This window comes from Balaenoptera musculus, chromosome 2 (assembly GCF_009873245.2).
Source record: "Balaenoptera musculus isolate JJ_BM4_2016_0621 chromosome 2, mBalMus1.pri.v3, whole genome shotgun sequence".
Taxonomy (NCBI): Eukaryota; Metazoa; Chordata; class Mammalia; order Artiodactyla; family Balaenopteridae; genus Balaenoptera; species Balaenoptera musculus.
Genome location: NC_045786.1, coordinates 51,313,581 through 51,332,716, shown reverse-complemented (window position 1 = coordinate 51,332,716; position 19,136 = coordinate 51,313,581). Strand labels below are relative to the sequence as shown.

Sequence of the window (19,136 nt, the reverse complement as noted above, 5' to 3'; positions counted from 1 at the left end):
ACAAATCAAGCACAGAACTCATTTCCAAGGGCATCACCATAGATCCCTAAAGCCTCTAGAACCATCGTTATTGACACTTTATCATATTTATGTTTACACTGCAAACATATGCCAATCAACCCAGAAAATAACTGTTCTGAAGAGCGTCACTGTGTATAACTTTAAAATAGATAGGAAATGCTTAATTAGCATATTAGGAATTAACCAGATTTACAAATGTGCACCCATTAGAAATTTTACCCTTTAGAAATTTTATTTCAACTGGGAAGAAAAAAACACCATGAAACCACCCCAAATTATTTAACCATTAAAGCCAAATGGTTTAACAATATTTTGGGCTATTTTTAGGGAATACTCTACCACCAGGACATGAAATTTTCTGCTTAAAGTGAAGTAAAAGACAAAGCTTAAAATGGAAATTGCAACTGACATACTATGGTTCTGCAATTAAAATTAGTGGTGGTTCCTGTTCTCACACGCATGTCAAAGCCAGCTGTGGAATGAGGAACATCAAGTGAAATAATGGATAAAATACACCAGAAAGAGTACTGCACTGGAGGCACTGTTTTAAAAACAGAATACATGGGCTTTATAAAGTTATTTTCTTTCCCATTAGTTTTTTTAAAAGCACAATTCAACTAGAGACAGAAGTTGAGACGCAACGTCTCTGGGTAGTGTACTACAGTTGTTAAAAAAATAAGTTAAAAACAAGAGCACACCAACAGGAAAGCAGAGGTAATGGATTTATGTCATCCAAAGCTACATTAATTAGGAAAAGAACAGTTTGAAACAGGCAATTTGTACTCATTAAACATGACTGAGGTGACAGCGTTACTTTAAAATTTTCTTAGGGCGTTTTCCAGTAGAACCCAGGATGTCCCGGGTAAAACTGTGCCTCCAAACTGTAACAAGTGCTCTGCTGGTTTATAATATTGTGCACGTCAATGAAACCATAAATTTGAAAAGGGTAAATTCTCCACTCCTAACCTGCTTGTGTCATTTTGGAAAAACAATTGTTTTAAATGCAATATTGTATAGAAAGCTTGAACCTCGTAAACTTGGACCAAGAAACCAAATTAAGACCTTCAAGCATGTGGGGTGTGTGTGTGTGTGTGTGTTTATATATATAAAAACATCCCTCCCCTACAATGAAAACCAAACAAACAAACAAAAAAACCTAAAAGTGTATACCTGCTTTCTGATTTCACAGCAAATCAGAAATTGCATAGGATATACTTTGTGCAAGGCAAAAAGCCTTTTAAGTATCTGGAATATAACTCCTAATCTTGCTCACAGTTCTGTGTATATCAGATATCATCAAATTTGTGTTTTAAGTAGTCTTTCATGACCTTGGCAATTGGTAGTTCATCAAGTAGCTTTAGGTTTTGAAGGCCTATACATTGTCGAATTTTAATTCGGCACAGGTCCTGCAAGTTTCTGGGCTGTCCTATAAAGACAGAAAAAAGAAAATGTTACAAAGCTGCAAAGCACAACATTTAAGGCCGGCTTTAAGGTTCTGAAAAGAATAGTTTATTTCACTGGGACGTGTCTCTCTGTGGACTTTACATGCAAAGGATCAGAGAGACTCTAGCTAGGAGGACATGTCCTGGGTACCTTCATACGGCGTCTCATTTGATTCTTTTCACATTCCTGGGAGGGTCGATATTTTCACCTCCATTTTACAAATAGGGACACTAAAGATCAGGGATTTTAGTCAATTGCTCAATGTCAGACGGCCAATTAAAGCTTTTTAGACAGAGGCTAAAACCAGATCTTCTGACTCTAAGCCTGGTATGCCTACCAGTACAAACTGGAATGTCAGTTCTTGTCCCAGGTAGGCCTCTAATATGCTGGGTGAACCAGTGTGAGGCAAATCACTCTTCTGGGCCTCAGTTTCTCCACCTGAAAAGTGAGGGAACTAAAAGAGATGCTTTCTAACATGGCTCCTCCTGTCAGCTCACTGTCCAGGGCACGGAACACAATCCTGGGGAGCTCTCCCAAATGACATCTGCCCAGCTGTTCACCATGATTCTGGACACAGCAGAACTTGGCTGTGGAGAGGGCGTGGACTGGGAGGGAAGGGGGGGGCAGAAAAAGCACCCCAAGCTATTCTGAATCTCCATCTCTTCAAACATGCCACCCAGACCATCTGCCGATAAAAACCTCTGCTATAACCTAACTCAAAAGAAAAATTACAAAATGCAATTTCTTTCACTTTTGAATATTGTGTTTTACCAAATCAATACAGATGACCACAACACAAGCAAAAATTCTTTGGCACAGAGCCTCAGAAGTGTTTGGATTCACATAAATTCTACTTTCATATTAAATGGTAATAATAATACAAACTAACATATGTTGAATGTGTACTCTGTGCCATGTAGTCTTATAAGCTCCCGACATATACTAACTCGTTTAAACCTTTTACGAGGGAAACACTTTGATCATCATCCCCATTTTACAGACTGCTTGCGTCTCTAAGTAACATGCTCAAAGTTAAGCAGGATGCTATACTTCAGCGATTCTCAAACTTCTTGGTCTCAAAACCTCTTTACACTTTACCATATTAGAAGTTAAAACAGAAATTTCAGAAATACTTATTAATTCATTTAAAAATAACAAAGATAAACCCATTATATGTTAACATAAATACCACTGTTATGAAGGTAACAATATTTTCAGAAATAAATGAGAAGAATGGCATTCTTTCACATTTCTGCAAACCTTTTAAAGGTCTGGCTTAACAGATGATAGCTGAACTCTCATATACGCTCTTACACTCAATCTGTTGTGATGAAACCACATCATCCAGTCTCTGGGGAAGTCCACTTACTCTCATAAAAGAAGGAATGTGGAAAAGACAAATAATATCTTAGTATTATTATGAAAATTGCTTTGACCTCGATATCCTGAAAGGGTCTGGCTAACTCCAGGGGTCCCGAGGCCATACGTGGAGTACTACTGCTATACTTAGTACTTACTTGAATTGTACTCGTTTACAGGGATCACCATTATTCAAAATTAAGTAATTCTTTATAAACAAAAAAGGGTCTTTAAAACAGACCTCTGCTCTGTAAGGCCTGTATGAACATGTGCTTTCCAAGAGGTACTTAATACATGGTCTCTTAACAGAATCACAGCTGAAGCTACTGCTTTCCTAAAAATGGCTGTAAGCTAGGGGCACGTGTATCCGTGGATGTCTGCATAAGGATCCCTGTGAGGCTGTAGCACTCACTCATGAGTCTCTTGGTGAGGTATGTCCCCCTCATCGTCCAGATCTCTACTAAAAGGGCACTGCTGAAAGGGAGATGAGGTCAGGTTCCCCATCAGATACTCTCTGAGCTCTTTTTCTCTACAGTACTTAACAAGGCTATGATTTTACATTTACTTGGTGACTACCCATTAATGTCCATCTTCCTCACATGTTCCATGAGGGTAAGACGATTTCTGGCTGCCAATGCAAAAGTCCAATGCCTGACACAATACTCAACAAATACTAGTTGAACAAATGAACACTTAATACGCTTGTCCTTAAAGTATAAAACAGTCAGCTCATTGCAAAACACACCCATGTCAATGGCAAATCATTTTCTAACCTGTTTTGAATTATTTTTCATCACCATTCATGGGCTACCTTTAGGAAGAGAATATATTATCACTGTCATTTTTCAATAAATGCTTATAGTATTTGATCTGCAAATGCAAACCAGAATATGTATCAGATTTGAATCTTCTTTTTTTAAAGAATTTGATTTTCCTAATAGATGGCAGGTTCTTTTCAAGTACAATATTAATGAAAAGAACAACCACTATGTATTCAGGCAAAAAACAGATGACATAGAATTGACATATATAAATATACATGTGTACTTAAATGAAAACATATCATCTAACAATGTGGAAAACCTGTATTATTGGAATTTGCTTAGCTAAGATAGAAAAGATGGAGACAAAAGGTTCCAAATAGGGGATCTTCTGATGGTCTCGTTTTGTGACAGATTATACTCTCCAAAAACGACCACAGTACCTCCTATGCCTCATGTTCTTTTTTTACAACGTGACTGGATACCCCATCATTCAGAGATGGTATCTAGGTTCCCTCTCCTTGAAACTGGGTGGGCTCGTGACTATGGTGTAACTCATAGATCATAGCTTTCACCTGGCTCTTGGGACATTCACTCTTGGCACACACCTATCACCACGCCATGAAGAAGTCTCAGCAGTCTACAAAAAGGAACTGAGGTCACTGCCCAACATCCGGGCTGAGCTCCCAGCCAAGTGCCCGCACAACTAGCCAGCCATCAGAGTGAGCCGTTTTGACAGTGGAGAGGCCCCAGTCAAGTGGCTCCAGATGACACTGCTTGGAGTAGAGAAGTAAAATAATCAACTATTATTATTTTAAGCCACTAAAATTTGCAGCATTAGATAACCAAGTGAGATTCTGGGACGTGGAAGTAGGGGGTTGCCATTAGAAAAAAAATCTAAAATAGGTGGCTTTGTCATTGGGACCAGGCAGGGGGGAAAAGCTTTGACGAGGCTGTTGGTCAGGGCTTAAAGGAAAGTTTTAAAAATGTTACTAGAAGCTGGAGGAAAGGGGAGACTTTTAATTGTTTAATAAATTCAAGGAATGCAGCTACAGAAATACTACCACCCTCAGAAGCTATTGGTGCATTAGCCTTTCCCAGGGAAAAATGCACTTTCTATACCTAAATATCAGAAAGTTTTACTCAATTTGCTACCGAATTTTCTTCTTCTGAAGCAGTGTGTCGTGGCAGTCTTTTAATGTTTGGGGAGAATGTGATCTTTTGAAGATTTCCTGACCATGTATAATTCCTGTCTGCAGAAAGACCTTGAATGGTAAAGGCCAGAGTGGGTAAAAGCATCAACTCTGCAGCCAGCATCAACTGCTGGCCCCAGTAGCTCTTGGGTGAGCTACTTAGCCTCCTGCCTTGGTTTCTGCATCTATGAACTAAGGATAACACCACCTACATAATAGGCCTTACAAGCATAAAAAGAATTAGTTTTGGTAAAGTGCTTACAATAGTACCCAGGCATATAGTAAGAGCTATAGAGTATTTGGTAAATAAATGGTAAAATAGTAATTTTAAATACTTGTAAGGATATGTTTTGCTTCCCCTTCTCAGAAAAGTAGAGGGCTCCTTTTTGGAAGATGAAGCTTCGTGGTGTTAAGACGGTAAGAAAACTAGCTGACAACTTAACAGTAAAAGAACAACTCGTAATCTAGTCCTGGGAAACAGTCCTGAGCAAATTGATGGAAATCATATTCTGGAAATCACTACATGACCTGGATTCAGCAGAGATGTGAGAACTTTGTATAAAAAAGCTGTGCAGTAATGAAGTGAGGTGTGTCGTTATACTACTGCTCCACAAATATACAGATATTCCCTCACCTTGCCAGGTAGTGGCACTGAGTGAAAAGCAGGCTACATAATAAAGAGTAATAAAGACTAATTGTAATGACTGTTATTTCTAAGACTATTTAAGGACCCATTTTTTCAGGAATATCATTTTAGGAATAGAAGATTATGACTGAAAAGAAGTACAGGCATACCTCGTTTTATTGCGTTTTGCAGATACTGCATTTTTTACGAATTGAAGGTCTGTGGCAACCCTGAATTGAGGAAGTCTATCAGCGCCATTTTTCCAGCAGCATTTGCTCACTTCATGTCTCTGTGTCACAATTTGGTAGTTCTTGCAATATTTCAAACATTGCCATTATTATTATATTATTATGGTGATCTGTGATCAGTGATCCTTTTCTTGAAGTTACTACTAGGCTAAAGGCTCAGATGATGATTAGCATTTTCTAGCAATAAAGTATTTTTTAAATTAAGGTACGCACATTGTTTTTTCAGACATTGCACACTTGATATACTACAATATAGTCTAAACATAACTTTTCCATGCACTGGGAAACCAAACAATTTGTATGACTTGCTTCATTGCAATAGTCACTTTATTGCAGTGGTCTGGAACAGAACCTGCAGTATCTCTGAGATGTGCCTATTATTTATTTTCTTGTCAACATATCACTCAAAAGTATTTGCTGAGCACCTACTATGTACTTAAAAATGCACTGTCCCAAAGATTAAAGGGGCAAGAGAAAGAAGGAGGTGGTGGCAGAGGAAAAGAAGGCAGAGAAAGAGAATAAAGGGAACAAAAGCAGAAAACCAACACACGTGCACACTGTTTACCAGGTGTCTTAGAAAATTACTCCTGTCCTGTTAAATAGCAACTGCCTTGTCCGTGGGATGACAGGGGAGACCTTGGGGGACATCTCACAAAAAGAGTATAATTTAAGGAATTATAAACACTATGGGGGATGCAGAAACACTACAAACTATTATTCATACTAATGAACTACAATGGGATTACATAATACTTCAAAGGGTTATTAGTCTTTCCATTTTGTAAAGAAGCCCATCATTAGTAATAATTGGGCTGGTATAAAATAGGAAATCAGCTTTTGAAGGGTCTGGTCTAGTATAATTACAGCAGCATAATTTTGAAAATTAAATATCCTAAAGCACCTCCTTTTGACACGACAACCACTGCATTTATAATAGGCTAAACTTATTTATTTAGCGCTCTCCATCTTAGGTCAACATCTGGAATGGTCTCCCAATACCTCTTTGTTTTATCTCAGTTTCCCATTGTAAGATCCTACCATAAACACGTTTTATTCCTTTGCTCTTGCCTCTGAATTCCCTTCACAGGGACTTAGTATGAAATGTGTTAAATCTTATTTTACAGGACAAAGGTAGTTGTGAGCTCACCTCAAAATAAAAATCATGGTATTGTAAAATAAAAGGCTACTCTGATTTAACTCTTAGATAGAATCCAAAAGTACACAATATCAGCCTTGATGACATTTGTCCACTTGTTACACTTTTCTTCACAGGCACACGAGCTTTGACCTATTTTTCTCATTTGCAATAAGCCAAACAAAAGCATATATTGCTTCCTAACAAATAACAGAAATCCCTAGAAGCCTACATAAAAAATAGAAAGTAATACAAATATGATAGAAATAGTACAGAATAAGGTAATACTTTCCATATCAAAGAACCTTAAAATGTGGTGTAATTTGACTTAAAACTGTGTACTATTTATTTATTTGTAAAAGTGATTTTAATAATTGGGACTAAATAACCTAATAAGACTACAATGTAGATGTGTAGCAAAATCCCCAATGAGAAGAAAAATCAATAATCAAAAATAACCTTAGTTAAAATGTGTTACACAAATTATTTCCCCAAAGAGTTATACTAAGTAACACTATTTTGGTAAGTCATACTAAAAAAAAAAAAAGGTCAAAGAAATTGATTAAAGAAGCATTTGAAAGGAACACAAGAGTAAGGGCACCTGATGCCGAGGGGTTGTATGGGGTCATCTGCTTACATACCTACCTGTTGCTGTGCTGGACTTAGCTGAGAAAGTCACAGCCTAAATTTCACTTTCTTAAAGTCATGATTTATATTCTTACTTTTTTTTTTTCTTTTTCTATGAAGAGAAATTTGGCAGTTTTTTCTATCTATCTATCTATTTATTTATTTATTTATTTATGGCTGTGTTGGGTCTTCGTTTCTGTGCGAGGGCTTTCTCTAGTTGTGGCAAGCGGGGGCCACTCTTCATCGCAGTGCACGGGCCTCTCACTATCGCAGCCTCTCTTGTTGCGGAGCACAGGCTCCATATCAGTAATTGTGGCTCAAGGGCCTAGTTGCTCCGCAGCATGTGGGATCTTCCCAGACCAGGGCTCGAACCCGTGTCCCCTGCATTGGCAGGCAGATTCTCAACCACTGCGCCACCAGGGAAGCCCTGTTCTTACTTTTTTTAAAGTTTAAAACTTTGCAGCTAAAACATACTACTTGACTATGACTAAAATTTAAATAAAGACATATTTCAGGTTACTATAGTGTTTATAAAATAGTATTTTAAAATTCCCGTGATTTCAGGTTACTGTAGTGTTTATAAAATAGTATTTTTAAATGCCCATAACTTATGTTCTAGAAAGCAACAATCTTAAGTACTTGATGGATTAAGTCTCTGCAAAACAGTTTATCCAACTCATTCCCATTTACCTAACCTTTTACTCTTAGAAGTATGAGCCCTTTATTTTTCAAATTCCTTTTGGTCAATTTACTTATTTAAAAAGTTTTTACTTAAATAAAATATTTTAAAATTATTTAAATTAAATTATTAAATACATTAAAATTATTTAAAATTTAATTTAAATAATTAATTCCTTTTATTAACTCCTTTAATTCCTTAAAACATACAAATCGAAATATTGATACAAACCAGCACTACCTTTTACATACCACTGAAGCATACTGAGCAGCTACTTCAAGTATTTGAACAGCATCTGCTAGAAACACAGGTCACTGCATTACCTTAGACTCCTCTGGATATTAAACACAAACCCAACTGGCATATTCTCTGCCTTAAGAGTAATTTATATGAGAGCCTGCCATGCTATGTAAAAAAAAAAAAAAAAAAGGTGTTTAGTGAACAGTTAAGTGGTTAACTTACTCAAGGACTCCTTGGCACCTCTGATATGCTGCTGTGCATGGTGAATCTCTGAAACTGGGATCTAGAATCCAGGGTACTAGTCTTCTAAACTGACTTGCACTCTTAAAATTATAGGACCTCAAAGAATTTTTGTTTAGTGTGTTATATCCATCTATATTCATCATATCTAGAAAATAAACTTTAGAAATTTTAAAAATACTTATTGATTCACTTAAAATAATAATAATAAATTTATTATCAGTTGAAATAAGTTTTTATGGGAAAAAAAGCTGCTTTTCAGAACAAGAAAGATTTCATGAGAAGAGTGGCACTGTTTTACATCTCTGCAAATATCTCTTAGGTCTGGCTTCAGAGAAGACTGCTGGATTTAGAGATCTGCTTCTGCGTACCATCTGTTGTAATATGCTGTCTTGATTGAAGTAGATGAAGAAAATCCAGACTCACATAGGTAGTTGGAAAAGGAAGGAATATTTTAATGGCCCTTTTAGATAATCATGGATCTTCTTTGATACTTCACCAAAACTCAACAAGAGGTGTTTTTTTAAAGGTTAGATGCAATATGGAATCTGAAACCACAACAATGAACTTTTTTATACTCTTTCACATTAAAATCCATTGGTCTGTTTTGCCCTCTGAACGGATCTTTTACCCATGCATGATTTTGTAACATCATGCATTAGTTGTTTGGAAAATACTGGCTACCTGGGTTATTATGCAGATCTTCCAAATGTTGACCCAATTTATTACATGATATCAAAAAATTACTTTTGTTATTATCTCTACTAATCTCAAAAAAGTCTTTACATATTGGGAAACTGTCAATGTCCCAGTGGCAAATACAAAAATACAAGCTTTTCAAAATTCTAATTTTCACTTGAAAGCTCAGATTTTATGACACCATAAATACTGTCAGTTGTTTTCCTTAAGGTGACAAATGAACTTTATCATTTTCAAGAAAATGTCTACCAAATACCAAAGCCTACACAGCTATAGTTTGGCTGTCCGTCCATCCTTCAGGTAAAAATGGTATTCCACCAAAAATGCTGCTGGTTCAGCTCAAACAAATCACAGATGTACTTTTCCTCAATTCAATCACAGCACTTCATTACATAGTAAGAATACTTTCAATTTCCATCCCACAGAATATTTAAAAGGTACATACTGAAAGGGATAAGATTTAATAAAATTAAATCAAAGAGATTCCTAAATGTAACTGGAACACTCTTTACTGAGATTGCCTTGTGGTGAAGAACACAACTACTAGTACCCTCTGGGACTACTGCCTTGATTAATGCTGAGGTACCTGCCATTTTACCCGCCACCGCTCTTACACCATCAGTGCAAAAGTCAGTGCAGAGATGTAGACGTAGAGAATGGACATGTGGGCACGGAGGGGGAAGGGGCGGGTGGGATGAATTGGGAGACTAGGTTTGACATAAATACACTACCATATGTAAAACAGATAGCTCATGGGAACCTGCTGTATGGCACAGGGAGCTCAGCTCCGTGCTCTGTGATGACCTAGATGGGGCGGGGGGATGGGGAAGGGGGGAGGGAGGTCCAAGAGGGAGGGGATATAGGTATACATATAGCTGATTCACTTCATTGTACAGCAGAAACTAACACAATGTTGTAAAGCAATTTTACTCCAATAAAAAAAAAAAGAAAAGGCAAATAATATCTTAGTATTGTTATGAAATTAGTTTTGGCCTCATGGGCACCTAAAACTGTCTTGAGGACCCCCAAGAGTCCACACTGTTCTACATGAATCCAGAAACAAAATAAAATAAAACCACAAGCAGCAGGATATCATCCCCTTTACGAGTGTTTATTGGCAAGAATTTTTAAAAGGAGGGACCCCACGGACTATGGTGTAATTCCCCCATTTTTCAGAGGAGGAAACAGATCCATGAGGCAGGTGGAGGCTAAGCAGCTTGCCTAAGTTTATTAGGTAAGTCAGACACTGGGTCAAGAGCCCATTAGCTGCTCTCTCCACCACCAGACTCAGTTGATTCAACAGCACCCATGACACAGGCACAGCTGAGAAACCTTCAGGACGCTATAAGGGAGACACGTGCCTCTGAATACAAGTGGGCAAAACTCTACTCAGCCCAAGGGACCATGGATAGGATGATTTTCACACTGTAAGTAAAAGTGATAAAAACAATGAACAGACTTCAGGTTTCAGCTCCAACATATAAAGAACTTGAAGTCCTCACTCCAGTCCTTACAAGAAGAAAAAGCTGAACAAACTGAAATTAATGACTTATCTAGGACCCATCGGTAAACTGATGTCGCAGGGCAAACCTCCACCATAAAATCTGGAGAGAGAATCAGATCTAGAGTCACAGCTGAAATCTGTGCACCTGCAGCAGTAGCTACTGGAGTCACAAACTGGTAGGAACACTTAAATGGTCATTTTGACAAACTGCCAGTAGCTGTGCATGGACCAGCCTGAGAGTGAGAGCCACAGTCTTAGGAAACCCCCGCATGTTCTGAGCTTTCTTTTCAGGAATCCCATCAGGTTCTCACATGAAGAGCCAATAAAGACCCCCTCATGGCTCTGCCAGGGGGAGGGTGAGAGTAATTATCTGACATACACTCAGAAACTTCACAACAAAGTCTGTTCTCCAAGGGAAGAGACTTCACCAGAGTCTTACCCCACCTGGAGAATAAACGTTTCTCTGACTCCAGCCACAGCAGTGGTTGCGGGTATTTGGGGGTGGGGGGCAGGGCATGAAACAGGGGAGAGGGCAAAACTGCTTTCTCATGAAATCTCTCTCTCTTTCTTAAAAAACTTTCATATTCTGAGTAACTCCTTGACTCGGAAAGTTTACATTGTAGGGCAGGGAGATGATAAGGAGAAAAGAGCACTAGATTACAATCCCCTTGCTCAAGGAGAGTTCTATTATTATTTAACCATTTCCTCAGGGTAAACTTTACTTATGAAATAGTCTTTCTTGAAGTTTTAACGTTGCACCTCTTTTAACAACATTTTCTTGTGCTCGCCCTTTCTTGTGCATAAATGTTAATTTTTTCTTTTGAATTGGGCAAACATTCCTACAATCTCTGCTCTTTATCTTCAGCTAGAGAATTTTTGCCCATTCCTATATGCCAGAGCTTCCATGATCCTCTTAGCTCCAAATGGTGTCTGTGCAAACGCTACGTACAAATTATTCTACTTTAATTAACTGCATGCATTTGCATGACCCTCAGAATGAGTGTCTCCAACAGACCTCCATCAACGGACCTCCATCAGAACGTCTGCTGCTGTCTGTCATCACCACCATTTCTACCTGTCATTGGTCACATCTTCATTGCTCTCTCTGTTGTTGTCCCTTTAGTTTATTTGCTCCACTCTTTTTTTTTCTAGTAAGAGAACTAAAAGACCAAAAACTGGCTTCTCTAAGCAGGAAACATCTTTCCCTCAGCAAGGTGATACTCATTCTCCAGGTATGATCTTTGGCTCTTCTTAGCTGTATTTACTGTTCCAGGGCACAAAAAAGCTGCTCCTTCAGTTGACTGGCTTTCTGGAGGCGACCACATTAACTTCCAGCCATTCTAGAAGGCAGAGGTTTCTGGAAGTCTGTCTGTAGAATAACAACACCTCTTTGTGGCTTCTCCCTCTACTGTGACCAACAAGGCACCCACAGATACTACCTTATAACTAAGCCACTAGACCTGCTCTGTTTTTATGGAGTGTGTATCAGAGTTTTTATGGCAATTTTTCTAAAAAGCCACAGTAGCTTTTAGATTCTAGGATTATGATTGTCTTGAGCTCTTCCAATTTAAATAACTCGCTCTCTACTAAAATGGCCCTGAATAAAGACCACCAAGTGGCATTTCTGCTGTCCTTACACCTCAGGAGTCTGAGTTCTCAGATTTGAGGCCAAGGACTCGGGGCCTAGAGAGCGGTAGCTCTCAGCAGCAGTAAAGACTGAAAGGAGCTCAGGGATTTGACTTGATGGCTCCCTGAACCACCCAACCATCTTTCACTCTGGTTTTCTTTTCTTTTTTTAAAATTAATTAATTAATTAATCTATTTTTGGCTGCATTGGGTCTTCATTGCTGCACGCAGCCTTTCTCTAGTTGTGGCGAGCGGCAGGCTACTCTTTGTTGCAGTGTACGGGCTTCTCATTGCGGTGGCTTCTCCTGTTACGGAGCACGGGCTCTAGGCGCGTGGGCTTCAGTAGTTGTGGCAATGGGCTCAGTAGTTGTGGCTTGCGGGCTCTAGAGCGCAGGTTCAGTAGTTGCGGCGCACAGGCTTAGCTGCTCCGCAGCATGTGGGATCTTCCCAGACCAGGGCTCGAACCCATGTCCCCTGCATTGGCAGGTGGATCCTTAACCACTGCGCCACCAGGGAAGGCCTCACTCTGGTTTCCAAGAGAGCCAGTACAGAGCTCCTGAGGGCATCAGCTACAGTTGGTCCTTCTAGCACATAATTATTCACTAGGAAAAGAAAGTCTAATAAATAATGCACAGGTGAAGCAGAAACACTTAATTTGCTTTTGGCAGGAAACACCACTGACGGCAAAGTCAAGAAGTAATGAATTATGTTGCATCACCTGAAGACAGAGGATAACTGCAGCCTTCCAAGGACAGATGGTCCTTCACTTCTGAAAAGCATCCCAAGTTTGCTCAGCCACCATCCTTACAGATGCAGCCAATCAGCCAACCCACACTTATTGAGGACCTACTAGGTGTATGGCTCTGCTCTAGGTGCAGTGGAGAACTTAAACACAAAGAGGCAGTCCCGTCGATTTTTCTATCTGCCCTAATTTTAAAGGTACGTGTGAATCTCTTTTTAACTCAACATTCTTGCTCTCCAGCAGCACTCCATGGTGGAACTGAGCAGCTCCAAGGGCCGGGGGACGAAGGGGCAGCTCCCCCCATCCCCCTGGCTGCCTGTCTCCAGATGCAGACTACACAACAGTTTATAGAGTTGAAAATAGAGGCTAGGGTAGAATAAGAATCTAAGGGATTCACTCTGTAGGTAGCAAGCCAGCTCTTGCTGTTCATCTACCCTCACTTAATTAAATATTTTATTTAAAAAAAAACCACATATAGCACTTAAAATGTGCCAGGTACTGTTTTAAGTGCTTTATAAATATTAACTCATTCAATCCTCACAACAAGCCTGTAAGACAGATACAATTACCCCAATTTTAAGATGAGGACACTGAGGCACACAGCGGTTAGCTAACCCACCCAAAGTTACAGCTAATATGTGGTAGAGTCAGGGCTGGTCTAACATAGTCTAGCCCTAGTCTACACCATTAACCACTGAGCAAAGTATTTAACAAACAGGCTGCGGCATTTATGTGTGTAACATGCCTTCCTGAAGACAGACAGGGAAGTCAAAACAACAACAATAGCAGCAACAACAAAGAGATATTCAGAATTTATTAAGAATAAGATATACTTTATAGGCTACATACCACGACACAATTCTAACCTCAAGTTCAAGAGTAACCTTATCTTTCACTACACCAACACCCCTAACGGTCTATAAATGAAAACTACTAGAACATTTGCTGAGAGAATCAGCATTTGAATTTTTGCTGTAGTCTTTTCCTAAAATGTGGCCTGGATCTGAAGGGTCAGCTGGGGAGGAATCAGCACACACAACATCTCCTGTCTCTGGGTACATCAGTGTGCCTCAAAAGCTTTCTGCAAGGGACCACCTACCAGATAGCCCAGAACACCTCTCCCAAGGCAGGCGTATCTGTGCTGTACAAGTCGACAGCCACTAGGCACTTGTGGATGTCTAAATTTAAATTAATACAATTAAATAAAATTAAAAATTCAGTTCCTATGTGGCACTTGCCACATAATAAGTGTTCAACAGCCACATGGAGCTAGTGGCTACCACAGTTGACAGCACAGAGACCATTTCCATCATCACAGAAAGTTCTATTGGACAGCATGAGTTAGACCCTGAGTGTGATTTCTGTTTATGCTTGAGTCTGAATATACTTAGCGGTAATAATTTCATCCTTCCCTTCTTATGAATAAACAAAATCCAAATTACACTTCATTTCTTCATAAGTTTTCTACTCCCAAATTCAGCTCTCAGGAGGGCAGTGGATTATTTACAAGCAGGTCAAGTAAACTCCTCACCCTCCAGTACATGGTACCCAGAATGTGTTTCTTCTTCCATAACAATGAATGAAACATAAAACTTAGGTGAGGAAGGGGAATTCATTAAAAAGTGTGACAGACAAATGTTTTGTTTATAGACTGTGGCTTCATGTGGGATGTTAAGCTCTGAGACACATACTTGACTGGTCACAAGGAAGTCGGACAGGAGAGGGTGGCTACTCCACACAAACTAATACCTCTATCTGAAAAACAACACGAACACGTGCACCACTACATACAGTGGGTCAGACACTTTTCCTGGCTTTAAAAAAAAGTGCCCACACAAAAACAGGTCAGTTATACAATCCTGTGTGGGCCAGAGACAGTGGCACCAAATTTTCCACTGGGAGCAAATTTTTCTTTACAACACTTTCTGATTTCTATCATCCTTAACCTGCATTACTAAGATGCCTGATAAATAACAGTTGTTCCATTTCATGTGTGTTCACATTGTAAAGAAGAAGAAAAGCAACAATAAAACATGAGCAACAGCTTAGCAATAAAGCACAAATTCTAGGACACTTCCATAGCTATGGATGCTAAGATTCAAAATTCTCCTAATTCCTCAATCTCAATTCCAGGAAAGCCTGGAAAGACTATGTTTATGACCAGTAGGAACTGCCTTGTTCTAGCATCGATCTTAACATCTAACATCGGGGGTGTTCTAACACCCTATCTACCCCCATTTACTTTTAGTAACACAACTGAATTTTTAATGAAATCCTGTGATATAGAGCTTTCTTTTCATTTCAGATGAATGGAATGAGCAGGGCTAATAAGAATCATTAATATCTGGTCATTTTAAGTTGTAAAAATATCTTAAGCTCCTCAGAAGATGCAAAATTTTTTAAAAAATGTAATAATAGTAATAATTAAATTACATACTTGTGACTTCTTGTAAGAAATCCAAACATGGTCGACTACTTCCAGAAATGCTTATTGAAACAGCCAGTGGGGTCTGTCCTTCATAGTTCCTTGTGTTTGTGTCCGCTCCATAATTATATAACATCCGTGCACAAAGCACATCATCCCTAAGGGCAGACAAATGTAAAGGAGTCTGTCCATCTTCTAAGCGACCCAAGTTTGTGTCTGCTCCTCTCTGAAGGAACATTCGGCAGTAAGAGTGATTGCTTTTGATCACAGCGTATCGCAACAGGAAACCGTTCTGAATGTCGATGTTGGCATTGTGGTCCAGGAGGATTTTCACACAGCTTGACCTCTCTCGGATAATGGCGAGCTGAAGCGGTGTTGTACCTTTATCACTGAGCGGGTCGACCTCAGCCTTGAACTCCAGTAGGAGTCGGACAAATGAGTCCCTACCATAGTGAGCAGCCACATGAAGGGGAGTCCAGCCATCATTGCTTTTTGCATTAATAATGTCGCTCCTGTATTCAGATTCTAACATCAGGCGTGCAATCCGGGCCCGGCCATGCATGGCTGCGTAATGAAGTGCAGTGAAGCCTCCGATTAAGTCCTTAACTGTGGGATCAGCTAGAGTTAAAACCAAAATGAAAACATTAGCAGACTCTGAGACAAAGCAACAAACTCTGCCATGGCACAGCACATCTTAGCCAATTCTCATATGAAATGTGAAATGATTAAACACTATAATGAATATCAAGTCCTTCTTGCCTTAGCTTAATTGAAATACCGTTTTAATGGAAAAAAAATTTTAGTAGAGAGTTATCAAACCTCAATTAATAGGATGAGTATATGACTTACAAAGCGTTTAAAAGCTATATACAAAAAACACAGAGTGCAGATCACCACATCCCCTCTCTTTGCTAATTTCACCAATTGCCCTTGGCTTCCCAACTCCCTCATCTCTGTACTGTTTCATGTTTCTCTTCTGTTTTGAACTTTTTGTTTTATTTTCTCTTCTGCTGCTTCTTGGTCTTAAAAAGAAGCATGTGTAGCAACATCTGCTGCTCTAAATTACGGATGTACTGTGGTCTGGCAGACTGTGTTGTTTTAGGGTGTATTAGGTAAAAATTAAAAAAAAAAAAAAGGTTTTCTGTGATCTGTAAGAATTCCAAAACATATATGTTAAGTGATCTTGATAAATCATGTTTTTATAAGATAAAACTCTATTCTGAATTCTTCGTTTTACAAGAACTTTGGAGTTTGTAAGAATTAAGCAGCACACATTGTGTGAAAAATTGGGAGAAACCTCAGCACTGAATAAATATTATTTTCTAAAACAGTTCCAAACCTCTCTCCTAAATCGACAGATTTCTGGAAGAAAAAAAAGAAATAAAAGAGAAGAAAAGAAACTAAAATGATTTATCTGCTGTGTGACTCCTCAAGTCACAGACTTTTGTCACCTGCCCCCAATCTTTCCTAAAGCTGAGGGTCAGTTCTACACAGCTCTCATCCCACTAGCCTTCCTGGACAAGGGCAGAAAAGGGGCAAGAACCCTCATATGCTATAGGTAGGTCACTTCCTGGAGGCCAGCAATTCTGTGTGAAGATAACTGGTTGGACCTAACTACCAAGGATTAAAATACTTTCTCCTTATAAAAGTCACCATTAATTTTTAGCTTGTTCATGAAAGAGAAAAATTCATAAGTGTTCTTCAAACAAACAAACGAAAAGCCTCCACAGTCATGTGATTAAACACTCACGTTTTGTTTAGTAAAATGTTGCTTAGTTCTAAAACATTTTATGACAGCTTGGTCTCTCAGAAAAACCTATGAGGCAGAAAACTGTATCTAAAATAGTAATAATACTGTGGAGCATACAAATTTCAATTAAGAAATAGTTACAACAAAAGCTATAAAAAGTTAACACTTTTTAGGTAAGCTATATCAGTTGAATTTCTAAGATTATTTCATATAAACTGACATTACACAACAGTAATATGACTTTTATGTGTTTAAAGAAAATGAGGGTATCATATCTGCCTTGGTCTTCACTAAAAGAAAAATATACAGTACCTATTCACTACTTAATTTAAAAAAAAAAAAGGAGCAAGAATATTTAAACAATGCACATTGCTGCCATCTACTGGTAAGGCATGAACATGAGCTACTAATGTTTCCATTTTGACAGATGATGCTGAGCCCTCAAGTCTGTTTTCAGATACCTTACTTACCTAAAGTAGACTAAGTGAAGACAGGCATGAAATCTAAAAGAACCTCTTCTATTCAAATAAAACCGTAAATCTTGCCAAGATGGCCATTCCTAATCTATACCTGACCAATCAACTGCTTCCAGATATTCTCTCTTAATCTGTTAGTGAAATTTAAGAATACCCTTTTTCACTTCTCCCACCTTTCATCCACCATGGGTGCCTTTAAAGTTGCCAGCAAACAGTCTCATGTGCATCCTATACTTGCTTTATTTGACAGTAAAATTAAAATTATGTTACATAAAATTGCACTTGCATCTTTAGTTTTCCACCTCAGGTCTTTTTTAGATTCTACTTACAACTTGGTGCTCTACTGAGCTAGGAAAAACAAAGATTAACAAATACAGCAATGATCTGCTTAGTCTAAGTAAAAACCACTAAAATGCATTAATTGAGCACACACTGGAAACACAGCACAGAAGGAAGACTGTAGGTTAACAACTGTAATTAATAATTTGTTAATTTCTTTCCTCAAGAAATTAACAAATGGGAAATATAAGACAAAGATGAAAACAAAAATTAATTTAAGGATTATTAGCCAATGCAATAAGATAAGAAAAAGGTCTTATTTGTAATAGTAGCAGAAACTACAAAACACCTAGATATAAATTCTGTAAGAAATGTGCAGGGCACATGTGAAGAGACCTTCTTTGACTTAACTAAATTCACTTCATCTGTGTCTATTCAAACGTTCCTTCAACAGAAAAGCCTTCCCTGAACACTAACATGGCAGCCCCATCAACCTCATAACTTTGTCCGCTTTAGCAAGCTTTCTCCCCCCAGGTGCAACCTATTTAATACAAATTGTAGCAGTCTCAAGAAACCCATTTGAAAAGCTTGAAAGTATATATAAATAAAAGCAGACAAACATTCCCTACCAATATGGCTTCTTTCTTTCCAACAGCTTTACCGAGGTGCAATAAAACTGAACCATTTTAAGTATACAGGTTGATGAACTCTGATGAATTGTACACAGTCATGTGACTACCACTACAATCAAAATATTCCCATCATCTCAAAAAGTTCCTTCCTGCCTCTTTATAGACAATTTCTTACCCAAACTCTGGACCCCAGGCAACCACTAATGTTTTGCCTTTCTATAATTTGATATAAGTGGAATCATAGAGTATTAGGCTTTTGTATTTGACTTATTTCACTTATCATAATGTTTTTGAAATTCATCCATGTTGTTGTTGTTCATCAAAAGTTCATCCCTTTGTATTGCTGAACAGTATTCCATAATATGGATATACAGTTGTTTATTTATATAGTCAGTAGCAAATGGATAAATGGGTTATTCCTCGGCTATAATG

The 19,136-nt window shown here is 38.5% G+C and overlaps 1 protein-coding gene across 1 annotated transcript in view; it reads right to left on the bottom strand.

Annotated features, from left to right (window-relative positions):
- Nucleotides 1-234: 234 nt before the first annotated feature.
- ASB7 (ankyrin repeat and SOCS box containing 7) overlaps nucleotides 235-19,136 on the bottom strand; it is a 48,893-nt gene continuing 29,991 nt past the window's right edge. Inside the window, exons 5-6 of the mRNA XM_036842312.1 lie at nucleotides 15,580-16,185; nucleotides 235-1,447 (exon numbers count right to left, since the gene is read on the bottom strand). Of these exons, the coding sequence (XP_036698207.1) occupies nucleotides 1,308-1,447; nucleotides 15,580-16,185 (746 nt within the window). The 3' untranslated portion in view covers nucleotides 235-1,307. The remainder of the gene's footprint in view (nucleotides 1,448-15,579; nucleotides 16,186-19,136) is intronic.